The 23,909-nt window shown below is 54.2% G+C and overlaps 2 protein-coding genes across 2 annotated transcripts; both read right to left on the bottom strand.

The window, feature by feature from the left end:
* Positions 1–314: 314 nt before the first annotated feature.
* LOC126929464 (histidine-rich glycoprotein-like) lies at positions 315–7,376 on the bottom strand. The gene is made up of 2 exons (XM_050745847.1): positions 6,746–7,376; positions 315–6,508 (listed from the first exon to the last, which is right to left on the bottom strand). Exons 1-2 carry the CDS (start codon positions 7,374–7,376, stop codon positions 6,192–6,194), a joined length of 948 nt encoding a protein of 315 aa, XP_050601804.1. The 3' UTR covers positions 315–6,191.
* Positions 315–23,894, bottom strand: ALG12 (ALG12 alpha-1,6-mannosyltransferase). The gene is made up of 10 exons (XM_050745831.1): positions 23,702–23,894; positions 18,782–19,020; positions 18,563–18,695; positions 15,621–15,794; positions 15,061–15,255; positions 14,415–14,518; positions 12,911–13,134; positions 8,649–8,818; positions 8,492–8,567; positions 315–8,374 (listed from the first exon to the last, which is right to left on the bottom strand). The coding sequence occupies exons 2-10, from the start codon at positions 18,941–18,943 to the stop codon at positions 8,146–8,148; spliced, it is 1,467 nt and encodes a 488-aa protein (XP_050601788.1). The 5' UTR covers positions 18,944–19,020; positions 23,702–23,894; the 3' UTR covers positions 315–8,145.
* Positions 23,895–23,909: the final 15 nt, after the last annotated feature.

Here is a 23,909-nt window from a genome sequence, read left to right as displayed (position 1 = left end):
CTGTATTACTTACGAATGAACAGTTCTGTCGTTTTGCCCGGTCCTCCAGATTTGGGCGGGGGAGGCCTCCGTCTGCCTTCCGTGTCATTTCGATAGGTCGTCATCATTCGTAACATTTCCTTCTTTTCTGGGGGAAAAGATCCCCCACGCTCATCCTCCGTCTTCTCTGCCCTTGCCCTGGAATTGCAGAATCTTCCTTTCTCCAAGGAGCCCTCCTTCCCTTCCCTGAAGCATGGTGTCCAGAGGCCGAGCTCTGGGTGCTGGTATAACTGTTGCTGCCCCTCAGGACTCTTGGTACACACACACGTGTCTCCGTATTTCTTTTTTTTCTTTTCTTTTTTTTTTTTTTTTTTTTTTTTGAGAGGGAGTCTCGCTCTTGTTGCCTAGGCTGGAGTGCCGTGCTGCAATCTCGGCTCACCACAACCTCTGCCTCCTGGGTTCAAGCGATTCTCCTGCCTCAGCCTCCTGAGTAGCTGGGATTACAGGCATCCACCACCACGCCCAGCTAGTTTTGTATTTTTAGTAGAGACGAGGTTTCTCCATGTTGGTCAGGCTGGACTCAAACTCCCAACTGCAGGTGATCTGCCCACCTTGGCCTCCCAAAGTGCTGGGATTATAGGCATGAGCTACCACGCCCGGCCTATGGTTTTTAACAAATGTTCAATGACATGTATCCACCATTATAGTAATATTATTATTTATTATTATTATTATTTTTTGAGATGGAGTTTGGCTCTTGTTGCCCAGGCTGGAGTGCAGTGGCTTGATCTCGGCTCACTGCAATCTCCGCTTCCTGGGTTCAAGCAATTCTTTTGCCTCAGCCTCCCGAGTAGCTGAGATTACAGACATGCCACCATGCCTGGCTAATTTTTGTATTTTTAGTAGAGACAAGGTCTTGTCATGTTGGCCAGGATAGTCTCAAACTCTTAACCTCAGGTCATCTGCCTGCTTCAGCCTCCTGAAGTGCTGAGATTACAGGTGTGAACCACCGCACCTAGCCCATTAACGGTATCTTGCAGAGGAGTTTCTCTGCTCTTAAAATCCTCTGCCAGGCGCGGTGGCTCACACCTGTAATCCCAGCACTTTGGGAGGCTAAGGCGGGCAGATCACGAGGTCAGGAGATGGAGACCATCCTGGCTAACACGGTGAAACCCCGTCTCTACCAAAAATACAAAAAATTAGCCAGGCGTGGTGGCGGGCGCCTGTAGTCCCAGCTACTCGGGAGGCTGAGGCAGGAGAATGGTGTGAACCTGGGACGTGGAACTTGCAGTGAGCCGAGATCGCACCACGGCACTCGACTGTGGGTGACAGAGTGAGACTCCGTCACACACACACACACACAAATTCCTCAATGCTCCACCTACTCATCCTATCCTCCCTGCCAACCCCAGTCTTTTATGTCTCCGTAATTTTTCCTTTTCCAGGATGTCAAATAGTTGGAATCATATACTATGTAGCCTTTTCAGACTGGCTTCACTCAGTAATATGCATTTAAGATTCCCTCATGTCTTTCCATGGGCTAGTCATTCACTTCTTTTCAGTACTGAATAACAGATATGCCACGGTTTACCCATTCACCTACTGAAGGGCATCTTGGCTGCTGTCAAGGTTTGGCAATTATGAATACAGCTGCTATAAACATCCCTGTACAAGCTTTTGTGTGGACATAGTTTTCAACTCCTTTGCATAGATACTGAGGAGCTTGATTGCTGGATCACAGGGTAAGACTATGCTTAGTTCTGTACGAAGTTGCTGAACTGTCTTCCAAAGCAGCCACACCGGTTAGCATTCACACCAGCAATGAATGAGTTCCTGTTGCTCCACATCCCCACCAGCACTTGGCATTATCCATTTTGGATTTTGTCTGTCCTAACAAGTGCATAGTGGTGTCTCATTTTTGTTTTAATTTGCAATTCCCTAATGACCATATAATGAGGAGCATTTTTGTATATGCTCAGTTGCCATCTGCGTATCTTTAGTGAGGGGTCTGTTCAGATCTTTTGCCCATGTTTTCTTTTTTTTTCTCTTTTTTTTGAGACGGAGTCTTGCTCTGTCGCCAAGGCTGGAGTGCCATGGCGCGATCTCAGCTCACTGCAAGCTCTGCCTCCCGGGTTCACACTATTCTCTTGCCTCAGCCTCCCAACTAGCTGAGACGACAGGTGCATGCCACCATGCCCGGATAATTCTTTGTAATTTTTTTAGTGCAGACATGGTTTCACCATGTTAGCCAGGATGGTCTCAATCTCTTGACCTCGTGATCTGCCTGCCTTGGCCTCCCAAAGTGCTGGGATTACAGATGTGAGCCACTGCGCCCAGCCTCAATCACATTGTTTTCTTATTTTTTGAGTTTTAAGAGTCCTTTGTATATATTGGATACCAGTTCTTTCTTTCTTTCTTTTGTGTGACAGGGTCTCACTCTGTTGCCCAGCCTTCACCTCCTGGGCTCAAGCAATCCCTCCTGCCTCTGCCTCCCAAGTAGCCGGGACTACAGGCATGCACCATCCCACCTGAATGAATTTTTTGTTGTTGTTCTTTGTAGAGACGGAGTATCACTATATTGCCCAGGCTGATTTTAGAACTCCTAGGCTCAAGCGATCTTCCTTCCTCAGCCTCCCAAAGTGCTGGGATTGCAGGCGTGAACCACCGCACCTGACCCAGTTCTTTATCAGATATGTCTTTCACAAATATCAAACATTTCCTCCCAGTTTGTGGTTTGTCTTCTTATTCTCTTGAGTCAATTGATTTTTTTTTTTTTTTTGAGATGGAGTTTTGCTCTTGTCACCTAGGCTGAAGTGCAACGACACGATCTCGGCTCGCTGCAACCTCCGCCTCCCAGGTTTAAGCGATTCTCTTGCCTCAGACTCCCAAGTACCTGGGATTACAGAGGCCTGCCACCATGCCCAGCTAATTTTTGTATTTTTAGTAGAGATGAGGTTTCACCATATTGGCCAGGCTGGTCTTGAACTCCTGACCTCGTGATCCGCCCAGCTCAGCCTCCCAAAGTGCTGGGATTACAGGCGTGAACCACCACGCCTGGCCGAGTGAATTGATTTTTGAGAAAAGTGCAAAGGCAATTCAGTGGTGAAAAGATAGTATTTTCTTTCTTTTCTTAAGAGATAGGGGTCTCTCTCTGTAACCCAGGCTGGAGCACAGTGGTGCAATCACAGCTCACTGCAGTCTCAACCCCCTGGGCTCAAGGGATCCTCCTGCCTCAGCCTCTCTAGTAGCTGGAACTACAGGCGTGCACCACTGAGGATAACGTTTTCAACAAATGGGGCTAGAACAACTGGATATCCATAGACAAAAAAAAAAAAAAAAAAAATTGATCCATACCTCACATCATATTAAAAAATTAACCCCAGCCAGGCACGGTGGCTCACACCTGTAATCCCAGCACTTTGGAAGGCCAAGGCAGGTGGATTACTTGAGCCCAGGAGTTGGAGACTAGCCTGGGCAACACAGTGAGACCCCATCTCTAAAAAAAAAAACACCAAAAAATTAGTCTATGAAAAGACATTCAACTTCACTCATAAGAAAAATGATCAAGGCTGGGCGTGGTGGCTCACACCTGTAATCCCAGCACTTTGGGAGGCCGAGGTGGGTGGATCACATGGTCAGGAGTTTGAGACCGCCTGACCAATATGGTGAAATCCTGTCTCTACTAAAAATACAAAAAAATGAGCTGGACGTGGTGGTGCGCCCCTGTAGTCCCAGCTACTTGGGAGGTTAAGGCAGAGGAATCACTTGAGCCTGGGAGGCGGAGGTTGCAGTGAGCCAAGATCGCACTACTGCACTCCAGCCTGGGTGACAAAGCAAGACTCCGTCTCAAACAAAAAGAAAAAAAGAAAAATGTTTGAAACGACACTGAACCACCACTCACCCCTCAGACTGGCCAATTAAAAAAACTTGGCCCTGTGGGGTTGCAAAATAGGACCACCCTGTGGAGGGAACGTGGCAATACCCAATGCAACCAACGCACAGTCACCCCGCGGCCCAGCGCTGCCACACGCGGGAATTCACCCTAAAGACACACCTCGAACAATCTGAAAGTACAAAGGCACTCGGTTATTCATGGCAGCATTATCTGAATTTACAAAATATCGGGAATAACCTGACCGACTATAGAGAGGACAGCAGCTGAGGGAACTGCAGCCCGTCACATGGCAGAGCGCCAGCCACGTGGTTCTAAAAGACAGTGAGGGAAATCCTTGCGTCGACACCATGGTTTCCAGGAGAGAGTGTTATGTGAAAAAAACAATGTGTGGCTGGAAGCTCACGCCTGTCATCCCAGCACTTTAGGAAGCCAAGGCAGGGGGATTGCTGGAAGCTTGGAGTTCAAGACCATCCTGGGCAACATAGCGAGACCCCATCTCTACAACAAAAACTTTAAAAAAATTAGCTGGGCTTGGTGGCACACACCTGTAGTCCCAGCTACTCGGGAGGCTGAGATGGGAGGATGGCTTGAGCCCAGGAGATGGAGGCTACAGTGAGCTATGATTGCACCACTGCACTCTAGCCTGGGTAACAGAGCAAGACCCTGTCTCTGAAACCAAACCAAAAAGCCAGAGTGCAGAAGAGCATATAAAGAATGCTCCGTCTGGGCCGGGCGCGGTGGCTCAAGCCTGTAATCCCAGCACTTTGGGAGGCCGAGACAGGCAGATCACAAGGTCAGGAGATCGAGACCATCCTGGCTAACACAGTGAAACACCCGTCTCTACTAAAAAAATACAAAAAAACTAGCTGGGCGAGGTGGCGGGCGCCTGTAGTCCCAGCTACTCGGGAGGCTGAGGCAGGAGAATGGCGTGAACCCGGGGGGCGGAGCTTGCAGTGAGCTGAGATCCGGTCACTGCACTCCAGCCTTGGCGACAGAGCGAGACTCCATCTCAAAAAAAAAAAAAAAAAAAAAAGAATGCTCCATCTAAGAAAGAGGAATACATGTGTATACGTTCATCTTTACAAAATAAAACACACGAGAAAACCAGGAGACAACTATGCTCAATACCAAACAGTGAGGAGGAGGTACGGGAGGGCTCCCTGCATCTGTCTTTAGGGGCAGTTTTGACATCTAGAAGGATGGTCACACTCTACAAACCTAACAGGACAGGGCGTGGGGTGTGGTGGGAGGCACAAGACTGAAAGCAAACGGGAAGAATGAACCCAGCTGTATTTCCAATGAAGGCACCACAACACTGATGGTGGAGAAGCCTATCCAAGGAACTCATGAGCACAGCACTTACGGCACCTGCAGTTGTGGGCAGGGAGTGAACTCCACACAATCCCGACCTCTTCATGGTGGGTTTGTTTTTGCAATCCTGTGGCAAAGCTGCGCTGGAGCTCTCGAGCAGGCGTGCGCTGGACCCCCCAGCAGAGGCCTGAGGACGCCGGACCCCCCAGCAGAGGCCTGAGGACGCCGGACCCCCCAGCAGATGCCTGAGGACACCGGACCCCCCAGCAGATGCCTGAGGACGCCGGACCCCCCAGCAGATGCCTGAGGATGCTGCTGCTGCTGGGAGCCAGGGTCCTCAGGGTGGAGATGGGGGCGGGGGAGAACCGTGCAAGGTGGGACAGAATCCGCGCACGGCTCTGAGCTGTTTCAGATCTGTACAGGCATATTACATATGTACCTGTATGTCTGCATGTCGGCACGTCTGTTCTCCCTAGCTGTCCACAGAAAGGGCCTAAAGCTCAGGCACCCTGTGGCATCGAGCACACCTCGTGTCTAGATCCTGGTCTCTAACCCTGTTCCCCACCAAAGGGAGCCAAGCCCCAAAGAGCAATGCCCTGCCATGCCTGGTCATGAGGAGGTGCTTGAAGGAGAGGCGCGGCGCACAGGCAGAGCGTGGTAGGGTTCCCACCAGCAAATCTCGTACACTTTGAACACCAGGATAATTAAAGACAGGAGCAACTCACAGACCACTGAAGTCGGGAGGCAATCCCCATGTGGCCAGTGATAAAAGAGAACGAGCATGGATAACCACTGAATACCTGAGACACACAGATGAATGGATGGGGGAGGGAGCCCATGTCTGTGGGATGCTGGGGCCGGGAAGCCTGCTCTCCAGTCCTCACCATCTGGCCTCTGTGGGAGTCAGGAAGTGTCTGCATAGATGTTCGCCAGATGCAATGGGAAAACCAGGAGGCATCAGGTGGACAGGCAGCCCCAGGGTACCTGGGCCAACAGCCGCAAGTTCTCAGAGCTCAGGAAGAAATGTCTTTATGCACGTGTGTGTACACACATGTGTGGTGTGTGCATGCATGTGTGGTGTGTATGTATGGGGGTGTGCACGTGTGTGGTGTGTATGCATGGTGTATGCATGTGTGTATGCATGGTACGTGTGCGTGTGTGGTGTATGTATGGTGTGTGCACGTGTGCATTGTGTGTGCATGTGTAGTGTGTATGCATGGTGTGTGAACCTGTGCACTGTGTGCATGTGTGTGTAGTGTGTACGCATGGTGTGTGCACATGTGCATTGTGTGTGCATGTGTGGTGTGTATGCATGGTGTGCACCTGTGCACTGTATGTGTGCGTGTGTAGTGTGTACACATGGTGTGTGCACATGTGCATTGTGTGTGCATGTGTGGTGTGTACGCATGGTGTGTGCATGTGCACTGTATGTGTGCATGTGAGTGTAGTGTGTACACATGGCGTGCACCTGTGCACTGTATGTGTGCGTGTGTAATGTGTACACATGGTGTGTGCACATGTGCATTGTGTGTGCATGTGTGGTGTATGCATGGTGTGCACCTGTGCACTGTATGTGTGCATGTGTGTAGTGTGTACGCATGGTGTGTGCACATGTGCATTGTGTGTGCATGTGTGGTGTGTACGCATGGTGTGTGAACCTGTGCACTGTGTGCATGTGTGTAGTGTGTGCACACATGCAGTGTGTGCATGTGTGTAGTGTGTGCATGCATGTATAGTATGCATGGTGTGTGCACATGTGCATTGTGTGTGCATGTGTTGTGTGTACGCATGGTGTGTGCACGTGTGCATTGTATGTGTGCATGTGTGTGTAGTGTGTATGCATGGTGTGTACATATGTGCAGTGTGTGTGCATGTGTAGTGTGTATGCATGGTGTGTACATATGTGCAGTGTGTGTGCATGTGTGGTGTGTATGCATGGTGTGCACGTGTGCAGTGTGTGCATGTGTGTGTAGTGTGTATGCAAGGTGTGTGCGCATGTGCATTGTGTGTGTATACATGTGTAGTGTGTCTGCATGGTGTGTGCATGTGTGTAGTGTGTATGCATGTTGTGTGCATGTGTGTAGTGTGTATGCATGGTGTGTGCACATGTGCATTGTGTGTGCATGTGTGTGGTATGTGTGCATATATGTGCAGCAGCACCTAGTCCCCTGTCTCCAGTGCCCAGCAGCATCACATGTACTTTGGAGCTTTATAAATGCATGGTCAGTGAAGCTGACAGCACCAAGCTGTCCCTTTACCATAACACCTGGAATAGTCACCTGTGGTAAGCTATCACATAGGAAACATTTTTAAAAGTTCATTCTCATTATTTTCTGTAATCTTGAGAGGTTCCAATCAACATTTATTGTCTTACTCTTTTTCTCTCATTCCTTTTTGAATGTGTTTATCTCCTAAAATTTTATCTGTGATGGAGATGGGATGCCTGTGAATAAAAAAGTTGCAGTGGTGGCAGCAGGTCAGGGGGGCGGCAGGGGCCACCATGGTCTCCCCTGAGAGGGGGTGCTGTCTTAGGTGCCCCAAGAGGCCCTCTGGCAGCAGGCGTGGGGTGCTGCCAAACTACTGCTCCCCCCGGGTGGGCACGCCACGACACACGTGGCCTCTGGGCAGACAGGTGCCCAGGTGAGCCCGCTGCTCCTCATTAGTCATGAATGGCACCCGGTCTGGATGACAGATGACTGTCGCCCACCAGCCCTGAGCATGCCACCATCACCCTGGGCAGTGGTTCCCGGGGTGCCAACAAGACCTGGGCCCCTTGTTCTCTGGTGCTGCGAGCCCCAGGTGAGGCTGTGGAGGAGGCCCTGGCCCTGCTCTGGTGTCTGTGAGAGGCAGGTGCACAGTCCTTTGACTTGCTTGTCTGAATTGTCATAATTGTGCTGGAATTGTGCCAGAACACTCAGCTCCTGGAAGGCCTGTGGCTGCTGGGGGCTGCTTGGTCCCCCTCAGGACGGCCGGGGGAGCCTCTCCAGAAGCACCAGTTTTGTCTGCAGGTGGACGTTGAAGGGGGGCAGTTGGGTCAGGTTCAGACTCACACCTGTGGTGCCCACGATGCTGGCCAGGACCCAGTGTGTGTCCCTGTAGAGGGCCAGGAGCCCAGGGGCCGCCTCCATGAGGATGTGTGTGTACGCCAGCATGCCCGCCCCGGGCTGCACATCCTCCCTCTTGTCATACCTGTGGGATGAGAGCCAGTGGTCCTGCCCAGGGCCCCAAATCGCCCCATCCCCCACCCCGGGTGCCAAGGGGCCCTCACATGGCTTCCAGGAGGGTCGTGCTATGTGTGACTCCTACCTCCAGGCACTGTTGACTTCGAGAAACCGAGACACGCCTGTCTGGGCGGCTGCCACGTCAATGTGCAGAAGGACGTCTAGGAAAACCAGGCCTGCCGTGAGAGCCCAGCCCTGCGGTCGGAGCCACATGGTCCCCAGGCAGCGCCTCCAGTACCCACCTGTCTGGGGGGGCACCAGCTGGTGCAGCCTCTGCATCGCGACGCCACCCGGGTAGTTGAAATGTGACACGTACAGGGCCGTGGCTGAGTAGGCGGCATTCACCACGAGGTGTCCGATCACAAGCAGAGACCCCGCTTTGTACAGCCAAGACTTTTTATAGTTATTCAGCCTGAGAAAAGAATGGTTACACATCATAGGCAGAACGTGGTGACAATAAAGTTAATCTATCTACAAAACATAGTAGGAGCATAACCTGCTGTTCAACTTCTCCAAGTCATAACAAAGAGTTCACCACCAAATAAACAGATTAACCGGTAAAAGTAGTTAAGATACTGCCTCAAGAATTGTCTGTGAAATTCTACTTAAGATGCCAAATTAAACTTTAGATTAGATTTTTTTTTTCACTTTGTCCCCCAGGCTGGTGTGCATCGGCATAATCTCGGTTCACTGCAAGCTCTGCCTCCAAGGTTCATGCCATTCTCCTGCCTCAGTCTCCAGAGTAGCTGGGACTACAGGCACCCACCACCACGCCTGGCTAATTTTTTGTATTTTTAATAGAGACGGGGTTTCACCGTGTTAGCCAGGATGGTCTCGATCTCCTGATCTCGTGATCTGCCCGTCTCAGCCTCTCAAAGTGCTGAGATTACAGGCGTGAGCCACCACACTCGGCCTAGATGAGATTTTTAAAAATATATTTTCTTTTTTTTTGAGACAGTCTCACTGTGTCACCCAGACTGGAGTGCAGTGGCATGATCTCAGCTCACTGCAACCTCCGCCTGCCAGGTTCAAGTGATTCTCCTGCCTCAGCCGCCCGCCACCATGCCCAGCTAATTTTTGTATGTTTAGTAGAGATAGGCTTTCACTATGTTGGCCAGGCTAGTCTTGAACTCCTGACCTCGTGATCTGCCTGCCTCAGCCTTCCAAAGTGCTGGGATGACAGGCATGAGCCACCACGCCCAGCCTAAAAATATATTTTCAAACAATCCCAAGTGACTGTGTAGGTCAGAGTGTCACCCGCGTGGCCAAGCCCACTTCCAGCAGGTGAGTGACCTCTGTGGCACAGGGCGCCGCTAGTTCTCTCACAATCGACTGTGCCAATCTCAGACTCCTACGGCAGAGTTAGCAGCTGCCAGAGACTGCGTGGCCCACGAAGATGAGGTTCCTTATTAGCTGGTCCTTAACGGAAAAGCTTGCCAACCCTGGTCTAAACGCCATGAACCCCTGATCAAGACTCGCTCTCTTCCAAACCCACCAGGCTCCTCGGAGCCCTCTTCTCTGCATGCCCTGCCCTTTGCTATGGTTTGGATCTGCGTCCCCACCAAATCTCATGTCCAGCTGTGATCCCCAATGCTGGAGGTGGGGCCTGGTGGGAGGTGACTGGGCCATGGAGGTAGAGCCTTCAGGAATGGATTAGTGCCATCCCCTCCATGCTGTTCTCCTGATACTGAGTGAGTTCTCGAGATGTCTGCTTGTTTGAAAATGGGTGATGCCTCCCCTGTCCCTCTTCCTCCTGCTCTGGCCACACAAAACGTGCCTGCTTCCCTTTGGCCTTCCTCCATGATGGAAAGTTTCCCCAGGCCTCCCCGGAAGCTGCAGACACCAGTATCACACTTCCTGTATGGCCTACGGAACCGCCAGCCAATCCTGTGCGGCCTGCGGAACCGCCAGCCAATCCTGTGCGGCCTGCGGAACCGCCAGCCAATCCTGTGCGGCCTGCGGAACCGCGAGCCAATGAAGCCTCCTCTTTATAAATTATCCGGTCTCCGGTGTTTCTTGACAGCAGTGCGAGAGCAGACTAGTGCACCCGTGAACAAACTCTGGGGCCGTTCCTGAGCTCGAGGCCGCTCCTAGGATGACCCCAGCCTCCTAAGTGCCTGCCCCAAAGAGCTCAGCACTGCCAGGGCGTTCGCCCTTTGTTCCCGCCCAGAGCTGGAGCAGGCAGTCACTGCGGAAAGCTTGCACCCCCAGGACTGTGGCAAGGCCCTGGGCCCTGACGCCGGGGGGGATGGCCTGCTCTTGCTCCCAGGGTGACCGGGCTGAGGACCTGACTTCGGAGGGGGACTTGCTCTACCCTGCACCCCCTCATTTAGACACCCCAAGTTTGTCCTCCTCCGGATAAGGCCGACTGGCAGAGCGGGGGCCCTTGCATGGAGCAGCCCTCACGCCCAGCACACCAGGCCTCGGACACTCCTGCCTTTGGTTTCAGCAGAGCTGGGTCCAGTTCACACTGGATCTTCTTCCCTGCTAGAAAAGTCTGTCACCAAATACAATACATCTGCGCCACTCTCCCCGTCTTTCCCACCCTCTTTTCCATGACTCGGGCTGGGGTCTGCTCCCCCTTTAGCCCTGAGCCGACCCCTTGGACGAGAGGGAGCCAAAGGCACAGAAAAGCAGAGGCAGAGCTCCCAGGAGCCCCCACTGAGGCATGGCTACAGCAACTGGAAAAGCCCCCAACCCAGGCATGGCCATGGCAGCTGGAGGAGCCCCCAAACCAGCACGGCCACGGCAGCCAGAGGAATCCCCAGGGGCCCCATGGAGGCATGGCCACGGCAGCTGGAGGAGCCCCCCAGCCTGGGCACGGCCATGCAGCCAGAGGAACCCCCAGTGAGGAACAGCCATGGCAGCTGGAGGAGCTCCCAGGGGCTCCACGGAGGCACGGCCACGGCAGCTGGAGGAACCCCTAGCGAGGAACAGTCACAGCAGCCAGAGGAGCTCCCAGGCCCAAGGGCAGTGCAGAGCAGTGGGAGCTGAGGGGCACCACCCCGTCCCCTGTAACAGGTGTCACCGGAAAGCACCTGACCGCTGCCTGGGATCAGGGACCGTGCTGTGGGACGTCCTCTCCAGCCAGAGTGGGCACCTCTCAGCACCTCAGGCCCCAGCCCTCCTGGCCCGCAGCCCTTTTACCCCTCAATGTCCAGTGTGGCCTGAGTTGGCCTTCTGTTCCCATCAAGGCAGCAAGCTCTGAATGGGCACAGAGCTGGCCAGCCTCAGCCCCGGGTCCTTCCCCAGCACCCACAGGGCCAGCAGTGATAGACTCTCCTGGACCTGAGCCCTAGGTCCTTCCCCAGCACCCACAGGGCCCAGCAGTGATGGACTCGCCTGGCTCCCTGAGGCTTGCGACACTGAGTGGCAGCTGCACTCAGACCACCCCACCCTCAGCCCAGGCAGTGCCCTCCCCAGGCCCTGGCAGGCTCCCAGCTCCACCTCCATCACCTGCTACCTTCAGTCCCTCCCCCCAGGAAGCCTGCCCACCCTCCACAGGACCCCGAGCCTGGGCCACACTGGGCCCTCTGTACCCAGCCACAGGCACCTCCCTGACCATCCCCCTCTTCCAGCCAGATGACCTGCCTTGACAAATGCCCTCAACCCTGAGGCCCTGTCAGGATGGCCATGAACGTCCTTCCTCCACCTAACCTGTCGCCCTCAGAGCCTCCCAGGCCTGGCTGCCCCTGCCCTCTGCCGTCGATACCTGTGTGAGTGTCCCTCCCCTGTGACAGAGATGGGGACCGCTGGTGCATCACCATATGTAGACCAGTCACCAAATTAACCCAAGACAGAGACCACCTGAGCAAAGCCCTCTGTCAGCAGGTCGCCAGGCCGGCCCATCCCATGCAGACCTCAGGGAGGAGAGAGGACTGGGGCCACCCTCTTTTGACATAAGCACCTAATTCAACACGCCCTGTGTTTATCTTAAAAAATAGTTGGTAGGCCGGGCGCGGTGGCTCAAGCCTGTAATCCCAGCACTTTGGGAGGCCGAGACGGGCGGATCACAAGGTCAGGAGATCGAGACCATCCTGGCTAACATGGTGAAACCCCATCTCTACTAAAAATACAAAAAAACTAGCCAGGCGAGGTGGCGCGGGCGCCAGTGAGCTGAGATAGTCCCAGCTACTCGGGAGGCTGAGGCAGGAGAATGGCGTAAACCCGGTAGGCGGAGCTTGCAGTGAGCTGAGATCCGGCCACTGCACTCCAGCCTGGGCGACAGAGCAAGACTCCGTCTCAAAAAAAAAAAAAAAAAAAAAAACCGCCCCGGTGGCTCACACCTGTAATCCCAGCACTTTGAGAGGAGGCAGGAGGATGGCTTGACTCCCTAGGAGTTGAGGGGTGCAGTGAGCCATGATCGCTCTGCTGCACTCTAGCCTGGGTGACAGAGCAAGACCCTGTTTCAAAACTTAAACACACACATACACCCCCCACACAGTAAATCAGTGAACCTGTTTCCAATGAAACTAAAAATGCATGTCACAAAAAGAGTGCTCACAGGTAGGAGCAGCCTCTGGCAGCTGTGATGTTGAGAGCAGGGAAGGCATAGATGATGAAGCGTAGCTCCTTGTGCGGCAGGAGGGAGTAGAGCGCCACGAAACCCAGTGCCAGCACCGTCAGTGCGTGCGTCCTTCTGTCCACCAAGCCCAGGGGGACGAAGAGCAGGCTGCAGCCCAGGCCGCGGGGCAGGGCTGAGTAGAAGTACCACAGCAGTGGGGAGGTCTGCGGGCTGGGTTAAGGAGGCCATGCACCTGTCCACACATGAGCCCACGGGCTGGGTGGCGGGGTCAAGGCAGAGAAGATGCCTGAAGACAGTTGTGCTGAGAGATGCAGCCTGGGCCATGGCTCGCGTGCACAGACACCACTCAGACCCCAGGCCCCCTCCTGAAAGATACACCCAGGCCACGGCATGGGTGCACACATACCACTTGGGCTTCGGGCCCCCTCCAGGCAGGACCAAGGCAGAAAGGGCCGCAGGATGTTCGGTCTCTGCACCCTTTTCTTCACTGTTAAAAACAGATGGTCAGCCAGGCGCAGTGGCTCACGTATGTAATCCCAGCACTTTGGGAGGCCAAGGTGGGCGGATCACGAGGTCAAGGAATCAAGACCATCCTGGCCAACATGGTTAAACCCCATCTCCGATACAAATACAAAAATTAGCTAGGCGTGGTGGCAAGTGCCTGTAATCCCAGCTACTCAGGAGGCTGAGGCAGGAGAATCACTTGAACCAGGGAGTTGGAGGTTGCAGTGAGCCGAGATCGTGCCATTGCACTCCAACCTGGCAACAGGGTGAGACTCTGTCTCAAAAAACAAACAAACAAACAAAAACAGATGGTCACGGGTGACACACATGTTGGGGATTTGTTATACTATTCCATCTACGCATGTACATTTGACATACTTCCTAAGAAAGTGCTTTTTAAATGCAGATTGTCCAGGCCAGGTGTGGTGGTTCACACCTGTAATCCCAGCACTTTGGGAGGCCGAGGTGGGCAGATCACTTGAGGTCAGAAGTTCAAGACCAGCCTGACCAACATGGTAAAACCCCATCTCTACTAAAAATACAAAAATTAGCCAGGCATGCTGGCGCGCGCCTATAGTCCCAGCTACTCGTGAGGCTGAGGCAAGAGAATTGCTTGAACCAGGGATGCAGAGGCTGCAGTGAGCTGAGATCACACCACTGTACTCCAGCCTGGGCGACAGAGCCAGACTCGGTCTCAAAAAAAAGAAAAAAAAAAAAAGGGCAGATTGTCCAAGGAGCAGAAGAGAGGCTGGGTTAATCTGGGGCGGGGCTGTTTCCACAGGACTGAGAGAGGGAAGCCCGGACCTCACCGCCCATGGTCAGCATTTCCCAGGAGCAAGTGGGAGGGAGGGGCTCCATCCTGACCCTGCGGCCAGGCTGCACAGAAGGGAGAAGCAGCTGCTTCCACCACCCAAGGAGGCCCAGGAGGTGTGGCTGGGGGTCCCACCCATCGCCCTCCTGCACGGACACTGAAGGATACCCCCCAGTTGGCGCTTTTGTTCAGGACAGTGTTGTACCAAAACACCTTTCCTTCTGGCCACGTGAGCTGCCGCCAAAAATAAGAGTCCACGGCAACCGTCAGTCCTGATAAAATAAAATAGTTTCTTACTTGCAAACACAGCCATCAGTAAACATCCCGCCACAGTGCAGCCCCCATCACTACAGAAACTACAAGCTGCTTTCAAAGCAAAGAGGTTGGGCTGGGTGGGAAGATTGCTGGAGCCTAGGAGTTGGAGGTTGCAATGGACCACGATCACGCCACTGCACTCCATCCTGGGTGACAGAGCAAGCTCTCTCTAAAACAAAGAATAGAAAAAAGACGCCAGCTGTGTTGAGGACACCACTGCCCAGAACCACCGCCTGGCGCAGGGACAAGCCACGCTCTGCTCTTGTGGACTCCCCCAGCCCAAGGACAAGGCACAGACCAGTGCACGGGGGCTCCCAAGGTGCAGAGTGGGGCCCCCTGGAGACCCCGGGCAGGAGGCTTAGGACTGAAATGTTTTAACACTGCTAAAGTTAGAGTCATTTTATTTCATGGGGATGAAAACGTCCCAAATTTCTCTTGACCTTTGTAAAACAAGGCAAAACAAAATCCAGTTAGAAGCATCCCGCAGCGACTGACTTACCTAAACAGAGGATCCCCGCCGGGATGGCGTGGCGAAGGGCTCTGACTACAGAAATCTTTCGGTTGCTCAAGGCCAGCAGCAGCAGGAGGCCCAGGAACAGGCACAGCTCCGCCCTGAACACGATGATGGTGAAGGCTGACAGCCAGATGAAGCGGGCCCACTCGTGCCGCAGCCAGGCTGCCAGGGCCAGCAGGACTGCAAGACAGCGCGGGAGGGTGCCCATCAGACACAGGGCCCACCTGGCCCAGAAAACACCCTGGGAAGCGAAGGGACCTTGCTCTAACCAGCAGCTGTTCCTTTTCTTATCATAAAAGTCACACAAATATCCCAGAAAACAAACTGCTCAGAGCCGCCCCCCGCACCCACGCTGTTGGCTAGGAAGTGCATCCCAACCCAGCAGGGAAAACAAAGAGCCCGGTTTCAGGTCACGGACCATCCTGAGGAGCCCAGCGGGGAGTGGCCATCACAAGGGAGGCGCTGTCATCAGCCGGGGAGCCCCTGACTCAGGGGAGCCCCTGCCCAGCACCGTGGGCGTGCAGGCACAGCCGGCAGCTACGTACCTACAGGCAGGGCCAGCACGTTGGGCAGTGTCCGCGTGCAGTAGAACATCAGGTGGAACTGCACGGCCGTCACCCAGCAGAACATGGTGGCCACCATGGCCCCAAACTGCCGTCTCACTTCCTTTTGTAACGTCCAGAGTCCAAAAATCACGCCGAGTCCGAGCACTCCTCTAACTAAACAAAGACAGTGACAGCACGTGAGCCTGTCGCGGAGGAGCATCCAGTGGGTCCTCCTACGTGAGTCCTCCTATGTGGATCCTTCTACACATATCTTTCTATATGGATTTTTCTATGTTGCTGCAACGCCAGCTGACGGCCATGTCAGGCAAAGCAGCCTTGAGGGCATTGTCTCCATGTCTAAGACAGACGTCTGGCCCCAGGCCCCCTGCGCTCCTGTCGGGAACTGAAACGCCCAAGCCTGGTGCCACGAGGGCTCTTGTGGGGGCTGCTCTCTGAAGCATGAGGGAGGAACTTGGGGGTGCTACAAGCTGAGCCCCACACTAAACCAGAGACCCCATCGGGCTGTGGCATCTCCAGGGGCAACGTTTGCAAGGGCCGGGCTCAGACCTTGCTCTAACCAGCAGCCGTGAGGAGGTGGGACGTGGCGGGAACACAGGCTCCCAGGCAGGAAGGGGGTCAGGACCCCTCTCCCCATTCAACAGCGGGAGCCACCTCTGGGCTGGTGGTCTGAGGAGGAGGCGGTGAGGGGGCAGGTGTGCCCAGGACAGTACCCAGCCGACCACACATCCTCACCGTGGACTGGCCTGTCAGCCGCTGCCAAGAGAGGCTGAAAACAGGAAGAAAAATGAACTCCTGGGTATCTCTCGCCACCTTTCCGGAAGGCCAGAGGGACTTCGAAGCCCCCATGTGAGAGGCAACTGGGTCCAGGCAGCTGTGGGGGCCAACAGGCTGAGATACGCAGGCATTGCAAGGGGGCCACAGACGTCTGAGCGCTGGACCTGCTGTTCCCAGAACACCCCGTAAGCACACCGGGCATTTTCTTTTCACTGATTGCTGGATTCAGACTGCAAATGTCTTTTTTTTTTTTTTTTCTTTTTTCTTTTTAAGGACAGAGCTTCCCTCTGTTGCTCAGGCTGGAGTGCAGTGGCACAATCTCGGCTCACTGCAACCTCTGCCTTCCGGGTTCAAGCAATTCTGCTACTTCAGCCTCCCGAGTAGCTGGGATTACAGGCACACGCTGCCATGCCCAGCTAATTTTTGTATTTTTAGTAGAGACAATGTTTCCCCATGTTGGCCAGGATGGTCTCAAACTCCTGACCTCAGGTGATGCCCCTGCCTCGGCATCCCGAAGTTCTGGGATTACAGGCGTGAGTCACCGCATCTGGCCTGAATGTCTCAACAGGACATTTTTCCCTGATACCCAGGAGTGGGTCTGGCTCCAGCTGCTGCATTTTTGGTGCTGGAATTCCCCCTGGGCTTTTAAACAATTCACAGACCCCAGCAAAGCCCCACTTCCCCTTTTTCCCATCAGGTCCATCCCCTGCGTCTCTTCTCTTGGTTTTCCATCTTCCCAAATGCCCAGCAATCTCAATGCCGTGCCCAACAAGGGCAGCCTCAGCTCCAGGATCAGCCTCGGCCCCAGGATCAGCCTCGGCCCCAGGATGACCTTCAGTCCCAGGATGACGTGCTCTTCATCCAGAGAGGAAGGATTTTGGCCTGTGGCAGGGGCTGGCGGGGGCGGGGCACTAGCAATTCCAGGTCATCTTAGTGGGATCAGGAAGGACCCAGGGTGGGCTCCCGTTCACTGGCTGAAGCTGCAGCCCTCCGAGTTTCTGTCCAGCCGGAGTCTGCCCAGCTCTGCCCAACCTCCCGGCCTCTTGCTGCCACCCCTGGAATACGCAGAAGCTTCCAGGGGAATGTGGACTCAGCCCTGGGATTGCCTGTGGACTTCCTTTCCCTGGCTCATGGCCCCCCAACTCCTCCCCATCTGGGGCTCCCTGATGCCTCCACAGGACACGCACGGCTTGTCCAGCTGTCCCCATGCCATGGTGGGTTTCCATTCCCAATCTGCCCTTCAAGAAGCAGAACTGCTGCTTCCCCAGGAATGTGCTGCTTCTTAACGCTCTCCATGCAGGCTGGACAGACTCACTGCAAGCATGTCTGGGTATTAAATCAATAAAAATGTACCGAAATGAAAAAGTGGTGATTGCTGACTTTAAAAACTCAGGTTGTGTGACTGGACATGGTGGCTCACGCCTGTGGGAGGCTGAGGTGGGATGATCACTTGAGCCCAGGAGTTCAAAGCTGCAGTGAGCTATGATTGCACCACTGCACTCCAGCCTGGGTGACACAGCAAGGCCCTGTCTCAAAAAAAAAAAAAAAAAAAAAAAAATCGGTTTTCAGAACAATATGTAATATGTACAAAATGTCCTAAAATTGTTTTTTTTTTAGTCCTCATGTGGGCACAGAGAAAGACCCAGGATTTGCACATGGGCCCTGCAGTGGCGGCCTCTGGGAATGCGAGGTTTCTGTTTGTAACGTTCCCCAAGGCAAATGGTGCTGTTTCTGCAGGAATAAAGGCTGTTGACCCCATTGGGGTTCGCCAGGTGAGGCGGGAGCAGCAGGCTCAGGAGAGCTGCGTCACAGACACACGGCACTTCTCTTGTACCTGCCCTGGGGAGTGAGTGCCGTCATCCCTCATTTCCCAGTCAAGAGTGTGGAGGCACAGAGGGGCTGGCTCAGATGTCCCAGCCTGACCTGAGTGCCTGCTCTGAGCCGCCATGCCACGGTGATCGAGGGCAGGCAAGACTGTAACAGACAGCGTTCCTGGGCGGGGGGACCGCGGCCTCGCTGAGGTCACCTGATGACACCATGATCCCTCACTCCCTCCTCCTTTGTTGAAGACTCTCTTACCTACTAGCTGAGAGTAAAACCTGCACCATGGTCTTCACTCCCTCCTCCTTTGTTGAAGACCCCCTTACCTATTAGCTGAGAGTAAAACTTGGACATTTCTAACAGCGAAAGCACGTAAACGGCGGGGCTGGAGAATGCCGCGATCACCACTGGCCCGAGGAACGTCCTGGGGACGACTCCGGGGAACTCGAGATGGTCGTACTGCGAGGAGAAGGGCAGGTCAGTGCACCGGGGCCCTGCCAGCTGGTAACATGAGGTTTTCCCCAAGGACAGCAGGGGCCCCTCACCTGTTCCAGGTCTCGCCAGTGGTACAGCAGGTCATGTGTGGCCTGCAGGTTGAAGCTCTCCTCCACTTTGGTGTAGGGACAGGTGACCAGGTGGACAGTGGCTACGGCCACCAGCAACCCCAGCAGCAGGGGACGCCTGCCTGATGACCCCTTTCCAGCCATTCCAGGCTTTCAGTTTCACGTACCTTCACAGGGCAGGGTGCGAGACACCAGCCGTTAGTACTGCCACTCCATGCATGCTGGAAAAGTGAAAACAGATTCCTGAGTTTTGAAAGTCATGCTTGTGCTCGTTTGTGAGATCTGGGTAAAGAGTTAGCAGGAATTCTCTGAACTACTGTCTTAGTTGCATTACCACAAATCTGAAAACGCATAAAGATGGAAAGTTCGGGGAAAAAAATCACACTTGAGAAGCTTTCATATTGCAACCAGTGATCTGACACTTTCAGCTCTGTGCATGTTTTTTGGGGGAGAAGGACCTCAGCAGCAGAACCTTGAGTCCGAGCAGGCCTGGGCCACCAGGGCAACGGAGGTTGGTAAATGGCCCCTGCCCTCCGGTCTAAATCAGGCAGGAGAGTCAGCAAAACCCAGGCTCGGCCCCGAGGGAACTGGCTGAGGAAGACGGAATGGGAGGCTGACGGGGGCTGGTTAGCTGAGTGGGAGGCACAAAGCTGGAGGGTGGCAGACGGGGGCCCCAGGGGGGTGGGAGGCTGAACGCAGTACAGCTGCCGGGACACAGGGCTCAAGTGGTCAGCAAAGCCCCTACTCCCAGGAATGGCGGGATGCGGCTGTGGATGCCGGGATGTGGCTGTGGATGCCGAGATGCGGCTGTGGATGCCTGCACCGAACCCCACCCTAGGGGCTGGGAGAAGCCATGGCAGGCTTTCCCAAAGGTGGCACCGCACCGGCCATGAGCCTGTGTGTGAGCCTGGGGAGACTGGCAATGGGTCCCCCAAATACTAACAGGACAACTGCAGGGGCCTATGGCACACAGCTTCCTGAGAGGCCAGCAACACGTCCAGCTGCTACACGTGAAAGGCCGAGGGAGGGAAGCGGGCAAATTCTTCACGTTTCTGGATTCTTTTAAAACACGTTTGATTTTATTCAGTCCAAACCAGAAGAGCCAGAAGCAAAGGGAGAGAGAGCCCCAGCGCTTATCGTTTGTTAAAACTACTTAAAAAAAAATTTTTTTTTTTAAGAGACAGCGTCTCACTCTGTCTCCCAAGCTGGAGTGCAGTGGCGTGATCGTGGCTCACTGTAGCCTCAGACTCCTGGGATCCTTTTGCCCCAGCCTCCTGAGTAGTTGCAGCTACAGGTGTGGGTCACCACACTCAGCTAAGTTTTCTTATTTTTTATAAAGACAGGGTCTTGCTTTGTAGCCCAGGCTGGTATGGAATTCCTGGCTTCAAGCAATCTTCCCACCTTGGCCTCCTGAAGCGTTGGGATTACAGGCATGGGCCACCGTGCCCAGCCAAAACTACCTTTTGATCAAATGGAGACTTAAGAAGTCTACAATGATGGCAACCAAAAGAAAATCTGTAGATTAGAAGGAAGAGGAACCCTATTTGGTATGGTGGGCAGGGAGTGGACAGAAAGAGAAAAGAAAGTTTTAATAATTTTACAATGACTAAAATGGTATGCAGTTCTTTCCTTTGCCAAATATAAAAACCTGGGGCCAGGTGTGGTGGCTCATTCCTGTAATCCCAGCCCTTTGGGAGGCTGAGGTGGGCAGATCACGAGGTCAGGAGATCAAGACCATCCTGGCCAACATGGTGAAACTCTGTCTCTACTAAAAATACGAAAATTAGCTGGGCGTGGTAGCGCGTGCCTATAATCCCAGCTACTCTGGAGGCTGAGGCAGGAGAATCGCTTGAGTCCGGGAGGCAGAGGCTGCAGTGAGCCAAGATTGTGCCACTGAAATCCAGTCTGGGCCACAGAGCAGGACTCTGCCTCAGAAATAAAAAAGAAAATAAATAAATAATAAAAAACTTAAAAAAATAAACTTGGTATCAAACAAAGAGAAAGGCTGAAGAACTAGGTTAAGAGTCACTGTCCACCAGATGAGGGAGCACCACTCAGCTGTCTCCCACTTGCTAAGACACAAGCTTTATGACGGTGGGGGGTTTTTGATGCTGGATTATTTTTCCCACCAGTGCAGCCTCAGCACTGCACTGGTGGGAAAGAGGCCAGCCTCTGTGGCCTGAAGGCTGCCTCTCTGCCACCTCTCCTGCTAGACTCATCCTGTGGGCAGGGCTTGTTTGGTGGACTCACCGCTGAATCAGCAGAGCCTGCCGCACAGTAGGCACTCAACAAGGCTGCCGAAGAAGAAATAGGTAAAAACTCTTACACAGGGATCTCATCACACCAGCCCACGTGCTTATTACAAATATGTTCCAGCGGCCGGGAGCGGTGGCTCATTCCTGTAATCCCAGCACTTTGGGAGGCCGAGGCAGGCGGATCACAAGGTCAGGAGATCGAGACCATCCTGGCTAACATGGTGAAACCCCGTCTCTACTAAAAATACAAAAAATTAGCCAGGCGTGGTGGCGTGCGCCTGTGGTCCCAGCTACTCAGGAGGCTGAGGCAGGAGTATTGCTTGAACCTGGGAGGCAGAGGTTGTAGTGAGCGGAGATTGCGCCACTGCACTCCAGCCTGGCGACTGAGTGAGACTCCATCTCCAACAAAAAATATGTTCGTGCTTTGATTTCAACTTTCGAAGGCATGAGAAGACCAAGGGTGAGTCTAGATTCTCTGCCAGAAACATGGAAAGACCAAGTCGACACTGGCAAGCGTGAAAACCATGACCAACCCCCCCACTGGGCGAGGGTGAGTGGACGCTGTCCTGCACTAGTCCACTCTGCTCGGCAGCTGGTCAGCAGCTGTGGCTAATCTAAGTGACAGGTGCCTCGGGAGCACCTACAGGTTAAAACAGGCCCAGGCCATGACATTTTATTTTTTATTTATTTTCTACTTTTTGTGAGACGGAGTCTCGCTCTATCGCCCAGGCTGGAGTGCAGTGGCGCGATTTCAGCTCACTGCAAGCTCCGCTTCCCGGATTCATGTCATTCTCCTGCCTCAGCCTACTGAGTAGCTGGGACTACAGGCGCCCACTACCATGCCTGGCTAATTTTTTTGTATTTTTTAGTAGAGACAGGGTTTCACCGTGTTAGACAGGATGGTCACGATCTCCTGACCTAGTGATCCGCCCACCTTGGCCTCCCAAAGTGCTGGGATTACAGGTGTGAGCCACCACGCCCAGCTGGCTATGACACTTTAAAATGGTGGTTTACAGAACAATGGCATTTCAGATTAGGGAATGACCTGCAATGGCTCTCTTGCCCCATCAATCCAGATTTTAAGGCCTCTACTGAAGTTGATCAAATCAGGCCAGGCATGGTGGCTCACACCTGTAATCCTAGCACTTTGGGAGGCTGAGGCAGGCGGATTGCTTGAGGTCAGGAGTTCGAGACCAGCCTGGCCAACATGGTGAAACCCTGTCTCTACTAAAAACACAAAAATTAGCCGGGCCTGGTGGTGGGTGCCTGTAATCCCAGCTACTTAGGAGGCTGAGGCAGGAGAATCACTGGAACCTGGGAAGCAGAGGTTGCAGCGAGCCGAGATTGCACCACTGCACTCCAGCCTGGGTGGCAGAGTGAGGCTCCGTCTCAAAGAAAAAAAAAAAAAAAGAAGAAAGAAAAGAAAAGAAATTGGTCAAATCAGATGTTACCTTTTTTTTTTTTTTTTTTTTAATTGAGACGGAGTTTCACTCTTGTTGCCCAGGCTGGAGTGCAGTGTCATGATCTCGTTCAATGCAACCTCCAATTTCTGGCTTCAAGTGATTCTCCTGGCTCAGCCTCCAGAGTAGCTGGGATTACAGGCATGTGCCACCACGCCCGGCTAATTTTTGTATTTTTTTTAGTAGAGACAGGGTTTCACCACATTGGCCAGGCTGGTCTCGAACTCCTAACCTCAGGTGATCCGGCCACCTTAGCCTCCCAAATTGCTGGGATTACAGGCATGAGCCACTGCGCCTGGCCCAGATGTTACTATTGCTAATAATAATCATTAGCCTCTCAGCAGGAAACACAAATGATCTGATGCAAATCACAGCTGCTGCCCATCAAAGACCAGAAAAAGCCATGTTATCTGCACTCCTTCCTTCCAGACAGGAGTTCTGTGAAATCCAGACACTGCACATTTCCCCTAATTTAAACCAGGGGTTCCTGAACATTAGCGAGTGTTCATCACCTCAAGCGCCTGTAGAAATGCAGATCCCCAGCCCCCAAAGACACTGAGTGGACCCCAGCCCCAGGTGGAAAGTCCAGCCCCCAGGTGAAAAACCCATCCCCCAGGTGGGAGGTCCAGCCCCAGGTGAGAGGTCCAGCCTCCGGGTGAGAGGTCCGACCCCCGGGTGAGAGGTCCAGCCCCAGGTGGGGAGCCCGACCCCAGGTGAGGGGTCCAGCCCCAGGTGAGAGGTCCAGCCTCCGGGTGAGAGGTCCAGCCCCAGGTGGGGAGTCCGACCCCAGGTGGGGAGCCCGACCCCAGGTGAGGGGTCCAGCCCCAGGTGAGAGGTCCGGCCCCAGGTGGGGAGCCCAGTCCCAGGTGAGGGGTCCAGCCCCCAGGTGACAAGTCCAGCTCCAGGTGAGAGGCCCGGCCCCCAGGTAACAGGTCCAGCCCCAGGTGAGGAGCCCGGCCTCAGGTGAGGGGTCCAGCCCCCGGGTGACAGGTTCGGCCCCAGGTGAGGAGCCCGGCCCCAAGTGAGGGGTGCAGCCCCAGGAGCACCGGGCTGTGACGCGTGGACATACGCGGTGAGGTCTCAGGAATCCAACGCCAGCGCCAGCTCGGGTCGCGCCCCCGCCCGCCTCCTCCCTGGTCTCGCCGCGCGCCCGCCTGAGGGCCCCGGTCGCGGCAGCGCGCACTGACCTCCGCAGCTGCCGGCGGCGTCCTTCGGAACGCGGCTGCCTAGGCCGGCCTCGGCAGGAAGCGGGACGGCGGAAACAGAACAGAGCGAAGCCTTTGCCCGAATCTAAAGTGGCCACCGCAACCCTGGCCGCTGCGGCCGCGAGGACCCTCTGTGCCCTGAGTAAACATGGCCGCCGCGGGCTGCGCGCAAGGGGCGGGGCGCGGGAGG

The sequence above is a fragment of the Macaca thibetana genome, chromosome 10 (genome assembly GCF_024542745.1).
Source record: "Macaca thibetana thibetana isolate TM-01 chromosome 10, ASM2454274v1, whole genome shotgun sequence".
Lineage (NCBI taxonomy): Eukaryota > Metazoa > Chordata > Mammalia > Primates > Cercopithecidae > Macaca > Macaca thibetana.
The sequence above is the reverse complement of the archived record's forward strand: the minus strand, read 5'-3'. Positions and strand labels throughout refer to the sequence as shown.

Coding starts and splice junctions, on each gene's coding strand:
- LOC126929464 (XM_050745847.1), bottom strand. CDS start 7,376: ATGCTGCTGGGCACTGGAGACAGGGGACTAGGTGCTGCTGCACATATA. Junction 6,509..6,745: donor TGCACACATACAGTGCACAG/GTGCACACCATG, acceptor TACAGTGCACAG/GTGCACACCATGCATACACA.
- ALG12 (XM_050745831.1), bottom strand. CDS start 18,943: ATGGCTGGAAAGGGGTCATCAGGCAGGCGTCCCCTGCTGCTGGGGTTG. Junction 15,795..18,562: donor GTTTTACTCTCAGCTAATAG/GTAAGGGGGTCT, acceptor GTCTTTGTTTAG/TTAGAGGAGTGCTCGGACTC. Junction 8,819..12,910: donor GCCAGAGGCTGCTCCTACCT/GTGAGCACTCTT, acceptor TTCTTTTCTCAG/GCTGAATAACTATAAAAAGT.